This window comes from Semicossyphus pulcher, unplaced genomic scaffold (genome assembly GCF_022749685.1).
Source record: "Semicossyphus pulcher isolate SPU_LCO1_2020_fin unplaced genomic scaffold, fSemPul1.0.p SCAF_20, whole genome shotgun sequence".
NCBI classification, from domain to species: domain Eukaryota; kingdom Metazoa; phylum Chordata; class Actinopteri; order Labriformes; family Labridae; genus Semicossyphus; species Semicossyphus pulcher.
In genome coordinates this window covers 7,331,823-7,346,565 of record NW_027211694.1, presented here as the reverse complement: position 1 = coordinate 7,346,565, position 14,743 = coordinate 7,331,823, and the positions used below count along the sequence as shown (strand labels likewise).

Sequence of the window (14,743 nt, the reverse complement as noted above, 5' to 3'; positions counted from 1 at the left end):
TGAGCTCCCTGAGGAAATTAAACTGATACAGGGGGGTGGCATACAAACTTCACACAGGCCAGCAGGTTTGATAATAGACTTTTTTTTGTACGGTGGGGAGACAATGTGAGTAGTTCAGCCATCATGTCAACACATCCAGGCCCCATGGTGGGGAAAGAGTTCAGTGGAGGGTCTGAGGAAAGCTGAAAAATCAAATTCACGGTGGATGAATTTGCCTCCAGCTTCCCCTGCAGCTTCTAATGTTATTGATGGGTTTTGTGGGCCGAGGTAAAAAAAAAATATTTGCACAAGGACCATTTCTGGCCTCTGAGCGACCATTGATTTATGATCCTTGAGTCATTTAGGAGACTGTAATGGGAATATTTAGGTTAAAGCAAAAAGAAATGGAACTCCCTGGAGACACGTAGCGGTCGAGACTCCGGCCTCTGGGAGCAGGTTGAACGGTGTGTAATGGTCAGAACTTATAAGAGTCAAGTTTTTCTTACTTACTGCATCTGTGCCCCAATTTTACATTATATTGTATGGAGTCTCAGAAGTGGCGAATATTAACATGTTATCTGGTGAAAATAAGTGAATATATAAGATTTAATTTTCACATTTTTTTCAAAATGTTACATTTAACCCCAGAAAGCTACGAAATACCAGCATTTTGCCACAACTTCAACTATTTTCTTTCTAAAGGATTCAATTTTTCCAATTCAAAAACTTTATTGGCATGAATGTCTCAAGAACATTTTTTTTGTATAAAAGTACAAAATGATCAAATTCTTACACAATAAAAAAAAATCAACATTAAAAATAGAAAATAAAAATAAAAAATACAACCATTTATCTTTTTATCTTTTAACTCCCTGATTTTCTCTTTTTTTGTGGTTTCATAATTTATCTTTTTTTTTTTTTTTCACACAATCTTCTTTTCATTTATTACATACATTTATGAACGCATTACTGCCACCAGTTGCTTTATTTTTTTTTGCATTTTTTTATTTGCCACTTATGTAAGGCACACACCTCTAATCAATCCAACAATTGTCATTACCATATAAGCAATAAAAACAAAAAAGGACAAATAGAGAAGACAGTGTCTGTAAAAACTATGAATGTGCGCTTTAACGGAAAAAGTGGAATTGAGTCTACATTTGTGTATCAACTTTATCAAAAATTAACTGTCAAAGTTGTCACCTTTGGGACTCCGTAGAAAAACTGCTTTCTTGAATTAAAATGCTAACTGAGTGGAGTTAAATTACTAATAATGCAAACTGTGTACCCAAAAAAGCAGCTGTGAAAAAAATAGAACTTTTGAGAGTTATGACTGGCTCCGAATCATCCCCCTCTGATATGATTTGGGTGTTGGGTTTTCTTTTTTTTTTTTCAGACAAGGACGGACTGAAAAGCATCAGTGTTTGAAAGCTGGCACTCGCCCCAGCACCTCGGAGTCAGCTCAGCACAGCGACATGAATGTACTTCAATCTGTTGCCCCCATGTGGTGGTTAGTAGTACAGCAACTTCTATTCTTCGCCTCTGAAGCACACACATGCAGGAGCACGGTGCAACCTGATCTCCTGAGGATACGTCTGTCCTAAAGACCATAAGCACTTAGACTTGTTTCTTTAGGCCCGTTGCCAGTGTGTATGTGTGTTGATGCATGTGTCTGCAAGGTTCCAATTCATGCGTTAAAAGCTTAAGATGAAGTAGAAGTAGAAACACAGTTGTGTGCAGTTTTCTTTCCATCGGCTGAAGTCTGAGCAATGCACGTATGTGCACATATGCTCAGTGTGTTTTCACGTGCACACGGGAGTGTGTAAGTGTGTGTAGGTGAAGTTTCTGCCGTGTGGCACTTATGCAACCAGAGTAACCTGAGCTGCTACCAAGTCTAGAGCAAAGACTGAAAAGCAGATGTGTCACAGATTTATGCAGATGTTTTTTTATCTGCTAAAAACTACATCAATAAAATATACACCTGGGATTATACCTGTCTACCTGCAGTTAGATACTAAACCCCTCAGTCAAATCATCTTCTCAACACCAGAGCTATTGGTTGAGGCTATAATTACTGTGTATATAGCATTTTATTAAAAAAATATGCTTATGCTGGAGGTGTACACTTTATCTCTTAATTTAGGGCTTGTGAGAAAAGATGTTTTTGTGATACAGGAAGCTGATTTAAACATAGACATACAAAGGTCAGTTGCGTTAAGCGGATCTTCTCGTCTGATTTCCCTCCCGCTCCACTCCTGCCACACATGTGAGACAAGGTGAGGGAATCAACTGGCCTGCCGGGGGGATGAGACGCTCTGTGTTAAGCGCACTCCTAATAACACATGGCCACATGGTAGGAACAGAAGGTGGTGTCTGGGTGCTGTCTGGGGTTTTATTAGAAGCCACGCACAGTGTGTGTGTGCGCGTGCCAAGACGTCCAAGAATAGCCCTGTTTGCTAACATGCTTGCTTGGATCTCCATCTGTGTACCTCTTGTCGGAGCATGTGCATGTTTATCGTAGTTGTAAGTCGCACTGCTTTTTATGTATCTATTTATGTGGCGAGTAAGTGGTGTCAACAAGGAGGAAAAATCAAGGGAAGAACAATTTATATACCGCCAAATCACAAGAACAGTAATTTATGACACTTAACATTCAGAGCAGGTGTAGACAATAAACTTTGTAACATTATTTAAAAAGACTCAACATACTTTCTCTTGACAGACAGAAACCTGGAGCAGGACCGCAGCCATCTGCTGCAATCAGGCCTGCAATGATGCAGATGTCCAAACCTTAAAGTTGAAATAATCCAACAGGAATGCTTTGTTTAAAAAACTCCTTCAAAGGCAAAAAAATAAGTCTGTTAACAAAACTGACTGTATGAAACTGAAGTCAGAAAGCGTGCAAAACAGGATTGCATGCGCTAATGAGATAAAGTTAAAGTAATAATCTCAAAGATCTTTATTTAAATAAAAGTCTGTTAAGTCACTGTCTGTCTCCGAATGAGGTAACACAATGGTGATTGAGCCCACGGCCCACTGATGAAAGCCTTTGCATTTGCAGTATTACAGACTGGGTGGCAACTTTCGCATGAAAAATCTCATGCGGCGCCCAGTTAGTGACGCATTTTCCATCAGCCAGCATTGGTTGTTCTGCCAGAGAGGGTAGGCGGAGCTAAACGGCTGCTTTTCCGGTCTCTGCACTTGTTGTGAGTAAACAGTAATCTACTATGGCTGAACAAACAAAGAAAAGATCAATGACTACAGATACAACTTAAAAAACTCAACTCAAAAATAAGTGAAAATCCAAAGAAAAAGAAACAAACTCGACACTCAGATGAAGGCAAACAGTCTTAAAACGAAAGCGACTGTCAGCGAGGAAAATCAAGAGTTACAATATCTGGTTAGTGTGCTCCCGCAATTACCGTTTATCGCCATAGGTGCCGCCAAAGAGAACGAAACTGAAATCTTCAAGATTATCACTTAACATTGCGAATGGTAAGTGTGGGTTATAAATAAAATCATAAACACTACAGGAAATATTGGATGTCTATCAAATCTGGTTTAATGACCCATTGTCACACCGTCGCCACTTTTCCTCCGGCGTCAGTTCAGGTTTTGAGGCTAGAAAGATTTTATCTCTCTCTATTTATGAGCGACAGGAAAGAGAGAAGAGTCAAAAACCTGGATAAATAGGGCCGTATTTAAGATGAAGTAACAGATCTGATGAGTCATTAGGACTCATCCGACAGCGAAGTCACAACTGCCACTTCCTAGCTCACATTGCCGTTAGCTAGCTAACATTACCGTAAGCTAGCTGATGCTAAACAGTAGCTAATTGGTGATTAAACTTGAAAAATGGCCCAGTGATAATTTATTAAATGCTTCTTGGGGTCGTATTAGAGGGTAGGAAAAAAACTTATGTGGTCATATGGGTTGAAGGACTTGTTGCAAATTTCCCAGCTAAAATGACAACTGTCATTAGGCTAGCTGCTACGGCTAGCTATATGTATTGGAGAGTACAATAAAATTGTTGTAATAATCCTTTACCTGTGCAGAGAGAATGGCAATAATTGAACTTGAAGGTGAATTTGTAACTGTTTAGACATCAGATAGACGTTTTGATCAAAGACGCTTTGATCTTTTTCTTGGCTTTATCACAAGGAACCCACAAACTTCCCGAAATATAACACCTACATTTTGAAATAGCAGCCTGTGATAACACATTTGTTGGGAGGAAGCAGGCTGACTTAGCAAAAATGTCAGAATGTGTGTTTCCCTGCCTCAACAATAAGATCAACTTGGAGCAGCTTCACTAAAACATTGCGGTTACAGTTAAACACAAGCATCCCTCAAAGAAACAAACCATGTAGTTACAGATGAAGGTCACGGTGTGGACAGAGTGTATACCAGTGAAGAGCACTCTTCACTCTTTTTTCTCTTATCTGAGGGCCTATGGTTTACCTCCTGGAGAAAAGAAATGCTGATATTGTGCAGCTGCTTGGTCAGCATTGAGCTCAAACTCTCGGCCACTGCGACTCCTCGTGAATTGTTTTGGTTAATAGACCAGCAAACCAAACTGAAAGATGTTTAAAGTGGCACAGAGGCTGAAGATTGAAATGTTGACTCTCAACCTCAGGAGTAAAATCCATTTCACATTCAAAGTAAATCGATTCAGTGTAAGAATATACTCATTGCAGTAACATTTCAGTCTTGAATAAGTGGTGCAGGCCTTCTTAAAAATACGATATTATAGGACTTCTTTTGCAACAGTTTATGAGTGCCTACATTTTCGCTTACAGTTAGGTAGAAGTCTCTAGTGGCCATTGTAAGTAAAAAAGGCCGAAGTCAGGTGACATGAATGATTAAGTCAAAGGTGGTTTAAGGGGAGGTCAAACAAAAACAAGATTATTACCCAGGAGATTAATGGTAAATGGACTGTACTTCTTTTAGTCCTCTGACCACATCCAACCACATGTCACATTCACCCTTTCACACAGGTGAAGGCTTAAGTGCCAGTCTCCGATCAGGATCTATTGACATTCATACATCAAAGGCTATGAATTTGGGGTTCATCATGTTGCCCAAGGACACTTCGGCATGTGACTGTAGCAGTCAGGGATCGAACTCCCAACCTTCCGATGTAGAGACGACCGACTCGACCACTGAGGCTTGGACTATTATGTTACTAACTTCACTTACATTGGTTACACATTAATTTAACTTCCAAGTTAAGTCCTAAGATAACTGCGGTACTCGTTTTAACCCTGACCAGGATCTTTGTTCTGGACCTAACCAAATAGTTTGGGTGACCTAACCTAACCAAAGTCTGCTTTACAACTTTGGAGAAATCCAAAGACATTGTGTTTACTATCCATGAACTCATGTTCTTATATAATTCATTACTTGGCCTTGCTTTAGGGAAATTAAGTAACAGTTGAGTACAAACAAAGTATCAGGAAAACAGTGCTGAAAGCCAGTGTCTGCCATCTGGCCTAATGGAAAGGATATGAGAGCATATGGCAGACATCAACACATTTGAGAAGCAGCGCAGTGACTAAGCATAATGACAAAATGTCTGTTTTCCAGCCTCCACTCTTCAAACAGTCTGGAAATCTGGGTCCACACAAAAATACTTCCAGTAACAGATGAAAACACGACAACCTCAAAGAAATAAATGTTTTGGGCACAAATGAGAACTACGTCTGGACCAATGGAAAGCTCTTATATTCAGCATGTGAAATGTACTGAGACAGCAAGTAGCCAGTGTTTTTCCTTCCTTTGTGCTAATAAGTGTCTTATGTGCTAAAATGGCTCTAATCAATAGTTTGACAACAATGGATTGAAGGTGTTTAATCCACAGAGAGCTCAGCAGTACCCTTTAGCTCTGTGGAGCAGTTTAGCATCAACAAGTTCATTGTTTTGGTTTTATGGCCCACAACTTTACTGTTTTGGCTCAGTCTCGCTGCTCTCATTAACTCTTTCCAGCAGCCGTAAACAGCTTCTAAACAAAACAACAACTGCTCGTCTAGCACTTCACAGCAAACAAAGTAAGCAACAGGCTGGTGAACATTGTGGGGGCACTTAGCAGCTAAAGAGCTATATAGGGGTGTTTGCTAGCTGGATGCATGCTAATGCTGGTTTGTGTCATTTGGCAACTGTTTGCCACAACAACTTTATTGAGCTTTTCCCAGGTGACCGAATGATCTTTTAATCCAGGTTTAAATTAATAATTTGTGGGCCCAAACTTCTAAAATAACATCTGATGTTGATGCTGTATTAACTCCTACTGGTTGTGCGGGGCATCTGCATGGAAGAAGCAAGGGTGCATAGCATGCAAGCTAGTCAGTACCTTTGATTGGTTAAGAAGCATTTGGCCACCTGTGTCGTTCTGGACTCATTTGCCCTCAGGTGTGTCTTATTAGCTGTAATGAAAGACAAACCACACATTTAACTTGGCTCTCTACCGTTTTGCACTTGGCCGGTAGAGTGTTGTTGTAAATGTCGGATCTTCAAAAGTGTTTTTCCTGAATTCGGAGAAGCAGAATTCCACAAGAATGCATGTTTTCTATTAGTCTGTATCACTACAGTCCATTGTTCACCGGTCAGTTGTTTTATGGTTCACAAAACATGTGCTCACCTCCTTGTTCTGACATTCAAACACACCGCTAGTTTTGGTTTCAATCCATGAATTTGGACGCAGCAAATTTAGCTAAGCTAGCTTGTAGCCTGAGCTAGTAGTGTTGTGTTTCAGTTATTTAGCACTGGCCAAATTTAAACCAAGAGAGCTGAAGACTCAGTGGAATGTATAGTACTATCAGTCCCTTTTTCTGGCAAGACATATTATTAAGAATAAGTGGTATTTGTACTGCTACTGTACAAACTAACTTACAATCAAAAGATTTTGTTTGCTCTCTAGTGTGACTGGCTTGATTTACAAATTGTACTTTTGGCTAAGTAGAATCAAACTCAGTGTGATCATGGTACTCAAGGACTGAATCTAGGTTAAAATAAACTCACTGTAATGTGTTCCGTTCAAATGAAACCATCAAACATTTAAATGATATGTTTTTATTTAAGGTTAAAGGTCGATTGAGTTGGTTCAAAGGTTTGCCGAGTTTTTGGTAGATGTTAAATAACTTCTCATTTGACTGTGTAAGTGTGTTAAGTGACCTTCAAAGGGACCTAAACTACTGACCCAACAATAGTAATGACTTGCTCACATGGCCTTTTGGGAATCCTCTGTGACTCTTAAAGCCATACATCAGTATGTCAGTAGAGACGAGAAGAAAAGGGGGGGAGTTTTCAATTGTTCAAGGAAAGACACAGATTGTCTCTTCGGTGCTCTACTGAATGTTACAGAGAGAGGAAATACTTGCAGGGCACTTCTTGCCTTCTCACAACAAAAATCTGGGATTCATTAAACGCAATCAGATGACTGACTAGAAACTACTACTTGCTTTCCCGTTGTGGAGTTTTTTCAGATGCGTCAGTTACCTTAATGACAAACAGTTTGTTTTGGTATTCATGCTTTTTCCAACCGCCTTCCCAAGTAGTACACAATCTACATTAAAGGAACAGTCCTCTGTTTTTTAACCTTACATTTCTTGCAATCAATCCTCTTATTCCTACCATTTTACTCGCCAGCTTTTGGAAACGCTTGGGGAGCTCTCGCCCCATTTCTCTTCTACTTTGTTGCACTCTCACTACATACAGGCCCTTTAGTTTGACATAAACGTTGGAGGTTGGGACAATGAAATGACGTACAATGTGTTTTGCTGTATTATGTTGGATTCGGTTTGCTGTTGTTGCAGATGTTAAACTTAGACAACAGCAAAAGTAAAAGCAGCATAAAACGGCATGAATTTCTTGAATTTCCAGTTGTGAGGCTGTTTTGGAGTCCCAATTGTCAATAGATGTATCGAGTTAACGGCAGCACATAACACAACTTTATCCTCAATTGATTATTTGCTGCGGGGAGAAAAATATTTGCAACATACCTCGGCAATCACGTATCTCAAATTAGACTGTGAAAGATTACCTGGCTTTAGAAAGTCGTCTATGATGGTGACTTAGAATGGTATGTGAGTAGAGTAACAGGCCGCACCGCGACCAATTAAATCCAGGCGTCAATTCCCGGCATGCTGTGACAGTGTGATGGACGTCCACCAACAAATGGGAGAAACATTTGGCTATTTATCTCCCCCACCCCTCTACCTCAAATGCACCTACCTTGGTCCATTTTTTTTCTAACAATGCAATAGATTGATTCTCGGAATTGTGCAGAAAAATAAGTCTACAGGAATGCGAAGTGGAATAGTTCATAGCAAAAACATATGGGATCAATTGGATCTGTTTTTACCTACAGTTACATGGCCATGCCTTTGGTCGAAAACAGAGGAAAAGAAATGTTTGCGTCAAGTGTTATGCAAGTCTTCTCTGGCCGTCTCATCGCCCTTTTGTCAGATTTTCCAAAGCTCCAGAGGTAGAGCTGAATTTATCCTTCTTCAAAACTGGCGTCTGGGTTAAAGGGGTGCCAGAGATCATTTTCACATTTTTCCACACATAGCTTTTCCTACTCTTGAAAATTTTCCACCAACAGCCTACTTAACTTCAACTTGAGTTGTTGCTTGCACACACTGAGCATTGGCTGGCTTCAGAGAACAATTATCAGCAAACACCAGAAGTGGTTCGTTTGCAAAGGTGATATTTAGGTAGGGGTTTACAGCATCATATGTCTTGGGTATTTTTTTGTGGTGTATTATTCCTGTTCCTTTTTATGCCTGTCTGTGGTTGGTTAACAGTAGTTTTTGGGAGATGCTCCCCTGGACATTACTCGGATAACACCTTAAATTTATGTGACAACCTGACTCCAGTTTGCTGAAAAAGCCTCCCCTCCTCCTTCTTCCTATTTTCCCTCTCTGTCTCTCCATCTACCCCTCTCTCTCTCTCTCCTCCCCCTCTGTCCTTCTTTCCTTCTGTGTTTTCCTCCAGAGACTTCCCAGTTTTTGAGCACCACACTGTTCTTACCTTCTGGCCCTCCACCCCACGCACACAAAGAGAGAGAAGTGCAGGTAAGCTTGCATATGGAGGCATGGATTTGTGATTTCCTGTTTGATTATTCCTCTTTATTTCTGTTTTCCGGATGGGATTATCAGCTGACACTGCAGGGCTTCTGAGCAGCAGCTAGTGCTGCAACAGAGAAGGCAAGAAGAACAATGCATGGAACCAAAAATAAGTGGTAGAATTTTGCATATATTATTGTCAGGTTTAGCCTAGATCTTACATGTGTATATGGATCAACAGTGCCTTTTTAGAACTGTATCAAAGATTTCCGAGACTTTAGACTTTGGATCACAATCTGTTGCACTTGGATTCTGTCTGCATTTTTTATGGCTCTGGAATCAATCACTCTGGTTTTGCATTGTCTGCAGGCTTTGATTTCGTACAGTCATGATCCTAAACTAATTATATGTCTGCTCGAGATCTTGCTTTTATGTATTTGCTTCGGAACACTTAGAATGAAAATCACATTTTCCGGTGTTTTGTGAGCACTTTACAACGTTCACATTTATTTGATATTTATGAATGCACGTACGTTATGCACTTTTGGGACATCTGTGTTGCATTATAGCTCACATTGCAGCATTATGTTGAGATTAGTCAAGTTGATAGATGCATTGGGGCTGCAGAGAGCGATGCAGTTTAGTTTAAGCTGCAGCTGTAATGATGTAGCAAGGAATCCAGGACGTGTTGGTCTCCAATCAGTTGACATGAACTCTTGACCGATTATGCAATACACTGTTACACTCAGGGGAATGGGTGTGGTGACTGTGTATGGAGCGGGGATGGGCGGCTTGATTGAAATGTTTTGAGCGTAGCAGTTTTAAACTTCTGCTTTGGTTTTATGGCTCTCATGTCTCCTTGATGCAAGACTGATTAAATTCAAACTATGGCAGATTTGAACAAAATAAATCAATTTATGCATCTTTTCATTTTAAGGTTTAAATGTTGATGCTATTGACCCCCTTAACCATTCCAACTTATTCCCTCCCTCCCCTTCCCTTCTGTCTGTTGGATCCCCAGAAGCCATGTTTCCTCTCCGTGTACCCCTACTGGCTGTATTGGTCAGCGTGGCACTGTGTCAGTATTATGACTACGACTACCAGCCTGCTTCCATGTTAGGACCCTCTGGGCCCAACTGTAATCAAGAATGCGACTGCCCAATAAACTTCCCAAGTGCCATGTATTGTGACAGCCGCAAGCTCAAGTTTGTCCCAATTGTCCCAACAGGGATCAAGTACCTGTACCTCCAGAACAACCAAATACAAGAGATCAAAGCAGGTGTGTTTGACAATGTAACCGATACACTTCGCTGGCTGGTACTTGACAACAACCAGATTACCAATGGCAAGATTGAAAAGGGCACAATCGACAAACTCACAGCCCTAGAGAAGCTCTTCTTCAGCTTCAACGAACTGACAGAGCCAGTCATTCCCCCCTCAAAGTCCCTTGATGAGCTGAAGATGACGAACAACAAGTTGTCCAAGTTTCCCTCTGGACTCTTGTCTGACAAGGAGAATCTGACCTACATCAACATTCAGCACAATCAGCTAACCTCTGACGCCATCACAGGGGCATTCAAAGGGCCGAAGAAGCTGCTGTCCCTGGACGTGAGCCACAACAAGCTGAAGAAGCTCCCAGCCGGAGTCCCGAGTTCACTGGAAATCCTCTATGCTGACTTCAACGACATTGACGGAATTGGAGCAGGATACCTGAACAAGCTGCCCTCTCTCCAGTACCTGAGGATCTCCAACAACAAGCTGGTGGACTCTGGAATCCCTTCTGGAGTGTTCAATGTGACATCACTGTTGGAGCTGGACCTGTCTTTCAACAAACTGCAGACCATCCCTGAGATCAACGAGCTGCTGGAGCATCTCTTCCTCCAGGCCAACGAGATCAGCAGTGAGTGCTCTCGTCATAGCTTTGATCAATTCTAAATGTACTTAAAGGTTCCCTTTTGAAGTTAAGTTAAGTTATGTTTACATCCCAACCAACACATCCAAGAGGGGCATATATTAGTTTACCTGTTGAGGTGGGTTTCAACTGGTTATGGGCTTAGATCAGGCTTTTAAGTGAGTTGTCGTTTGGGCCCAGTTGAGCATGTTCATGGGCTAGAATTGGGCCTCACATTTAAGCAGGAAACAAGGGAACCGGGTATGTCCCAGGTGGGTTAAATTGTAGACATTTGGGCCTTGTGTGGAGCCCATCAAGGGCCTTCAACATCTAATCTGGGTGTACCCATGCCAGGACCTCCTTATAAACTGTGGACAAAATTGGCTAGGCCCCAGTTGGACGTCCAACTTGGGCCCCACAGGGTATGCTACCCACAGGCTAAGTGTTTGGTCCTTGTTTTTCTGCTAACTTCAATAACGTTTTCTCAATTTTTTGATTCTTTGTAGAGTTTGACCTAGGAAGTTTCTGCAAGTTTGTTGGACCCATCAACTATTCCCACCTGAAGCATCTGCGTCTGGACGCCAACAACCTCACATTTAACAGCATGCCCCCTGAATCCGCCAACTGCCTGCGCCATACTTCAGAAATCATGTTTGAATAAGGACCTCCTTCAAATCTATGACCTTTCAATGACCCCCTTTAACTCCCGCCATGGCACAACTCAGCGCAAAGTCTTTTGGACTTAAATGTCCTAGTAACCCTTCCATAGTACTCACATGTCCTTGCACATAAGCAAATCTGGGGTACTATAACGGCACCTTCATCTATCTAATATATCTCTTGATTAAATGAAGAGCTGGGCAAATTTTAGATGAAAATTTGGCAAATCTTTTTGCAACATATGAAATCTTGTTGCAAAACATGAAATAGGGCTGTTCAATTCATGAAGCAAGTATGAACGGATATTCTCTTTAAATGAACATAAAGGCAAAAAATGAATTAAAAAAAATATAAAGTCAAGTAAAAAAAAAACTAAAAAAATTAACAAATGTTAAGAAAAATTCATCCATATGCGTGGATTGAAAACACACACTTAAACATTCCAAACTTGCATTTGATTACACTGAATACAGACACAGTGAGGTAAACAATGTGTCTCAATTCAATCATAGTGTAACTTTGTTGTCTGTCTTGTATGTTCCAATGTTTAGCATATATACTCTGATGTGGGTACAGTTACCAATCCATTGCTGTGCAAAGGACCAGCGAATAACGACTGCGTACTCGGATATGTGTCGTGCCTAATGTAAGAAGTGAAGAAAAGATGTAAAATAGCAGTTACGTGAAAGTCAAGTTTTCGCAAAGTTGTTTGAAGGAAAATACCAACGTTTTTTATTCATGTGTGCCATTGTCTTCTTCACATTCAAACTGTGCCTTGATGTAAACAGTGTGATGTCCCATTGTTTTACTTCCTTGTACTAACTATACGTACACAACAACAAAAAAGTTTTGAAAGGATTTAAATGATTATGAAGTTCTTGGTATTAAAAAGTACAACAATATGACACATGATTAAAAGACATCGGTATTATCATTGAAGCAGCTTTGCCAAGTTAAACCCTGAGCTGATAGGATGATGTTTCCTTTCAGTCAAGAGTCAAATTGTGTATTTACGTTGCCTTAATCCTAGCTGTCCACTGTCATATGCTTTCCTGATTTGTATACAACATTTGCATTACTTGCATGCCACCAATGGTACCATTCTTTGATAATAAACTACAGCTTTTGCAGTTAAGGTGCCGTCATTGTTACGTCGTTGTTGTTTAACATGTTCGATACATGCTTCTTACCAATACAAAGTCTACTTGGCAGCAGTGTCAGGTTATGTTAATAGGATATCACGTTTTGTTTTAGGAATTTGTCATTTCTTTTTGTGGCCTTTGACTCAGTAACTGCTCTTGGATTTGCTGTGAGGAAACCCGAACACAGTTGAATAAACTATATTTCCAACATATTTGTATGACGTTGCTTTCTAAGCCTACTGTAGTTAATTTCTGTGGTGTATTGAAACAAATTGATAAAGCCACCTCATTAACCAAATTTCACTTTATATTGCTTTCTGTCCAACCTTTTAACGTGACATCCGTTAAGGATTTGTAGCGAATGGTACATTGATAAATAAATGTTAATAAATCCTATGTTCACTGTATTTCAAGGAACCATCTTTGGGTATTCTTGGCAAACAATACCAAGAATATCGTTGGGCTTTAATTGTTCAGATAAATGGAGGGCAGTGAATTAATATCATTCTTCTATAAAGTCTAACGCCAACGAACAAAACACCACACAGATCTGTTATAAAGTTATAATGTTTCCTCTTACTTACAAAAGGGAAAAACTGAGTTTGTAAGATGAATGGAAGATTCGGTTGCTGTGTTTACATTCATGGCCCATCTGTTTTCAAGGAGCCATACATTGCGGTTGCCATCTGCTTCTTGAATCCCCCAGATTTCACTTTGTTTCTCTCGTTCATTTACAGTCATAACAGTCTTTGTTTCATCTCTGGTCCTACGTTGGGATTGGACTGCAGAGTGAAGCGAAGAACTGCTGGTCCTGGAGGGATGCAGGGGTTGCAGGGTTTTTCTTTAATACCACAGCTTTGACATATTTTCAGTGTAAAACTACCCCTCCGAACGTCTAAGACAGTAACCACAGGTGTCCCGTGACTATTTCAAAGTATTTCATTTTTGTAGTATAGCTTCCCCGCGGAGCTTCAATACAATCTAGCTGCTAAAGTTAACTGACTCTCTCACTGTTTTTGTGAAGATCAATTTTAGGGTTAGGGTTAGGGTTGTGCATATTTGGCTTGTGATTGGATCCTCTGTATGCTCAGTGCCAGCTCTTGCGGTCAAGGGTGATAAAACTCTTCTATTTCCCCCACCTTTGTCTAAAATGTTCTTTAACAGCAAACATAGGGCAGCTTTTAAGAATGAATCATGCAAGTTCATCAGAGGATTTTGCAGAGCCTAACATTCTGTTCTCCACTGTCAATAGTGGTTGGCCCTTTTATGAGGGGGAGGGTTACATGTAGTTTGGTTTTTGATGGAGTCTGAGAAATGTGTGTGTCATGATGTGCCAGAGGGAGATGAGACAATAAAATCAGCACATACCTTTTTGTTTTTGCACCATTTTTTTAAAGGGAACCGTCAGATTTACAACTAAGCTGAATCTTTAAAATATCTTTGTTCTTTTTTTTTTTTTGTAGATGTTTTTTAACAGGACTGAAAAATGTGGAAGTGCCAAAAACTGCAGTTCCTCAAGTGGCCACTTGAGGCTGGCTCCAAAAGCGAGCCAATTCCCATAAGGCCCCATGCTGAAATGCCCAACTCTACAGCAAACATGTTAAAAGTCATATAAAAAAACCTCAATGCCTCGCTCTTTCGGTGTGTTAATTTCTAGTATTATTTGATCAATACGTTAGCATAAATTAGCAGGTATCAGTGTCTACGCGAACGATTCTAGGATTGTCTTGTTTAGTGGTTCTCATTCTTTGGGTGGCGGCTTTTCCCTGCAGAGAACACAGCAGACCACGCTGATGAGTAAACCGGTTATTTGAAGCTACCCAGCTCATGTGGTTGACCCATCGCTCGCCCTCTCAGCGTAGATGTGGGCTAGCGAGCAGCAGGACACTACATTCCAGCAGCGCTCCAAACTTCTTCAGTCCAAAAAATAAACAACGCTGGTCCGCTGCCACTGTTAATACCATCCCATTCTGTGGGAAACATGATGGTTAACTTAATTTGCCAGCTAT

At 40.6% G+C, this 14,743-nt stretch overlaps 1 protein-coding gene across 1 annotated transcript; it reads left to right on the top strand.

Annotated features, from left to right (window-relative positions):
- The first annotated feature begins 8,634 nt into the window (after nucleotides 1-8,634).
- Nucleotides 8,635-12,946, top strand: lum (lumican). The gene is made up of 4 exons (XM_069671450.1): nucleotides 8,635-8,690; nucleotides 8,971-9,050; nucleotides 10,063-10,941; nucleotides 11,439-12,946. The coding sequence occupies exons 3-4, from the start codon at nucleotides 10,068-10,070 to the stop codon at nucleotides 11,591-11,593; spliced, it is 1,029 nt and encodes a 342-aa protein (XP_069527551.1). The 5' UTR covers nucleotides 8,635-8,690; nucleotides 8,971-9,050; nucleotides 10,063-10,067; the 3' UTR covers nucleotides 11,594-12,946.
- Nucleotides 12,947-14,743: the final 1,797 nt, after the last annotated feature.

Excerpts from the sequence above, each read along its gene's own strand:
- lum (XM_069671450.1), top strand. The coding sequence starts at position 10,068 with ATGTTTCCTCTCCGTGTACCCCTACTGGCTGTATTGGTCAGCGTGGCA. Across the intron at positions 10,942-11,438 it reads CCAGGCCAACGAGATCAGCA|AGTTTGACCTAGGAAGTTTC; the intron begins GTGAGTGCTCTC and ends GATTCTTTGTAG.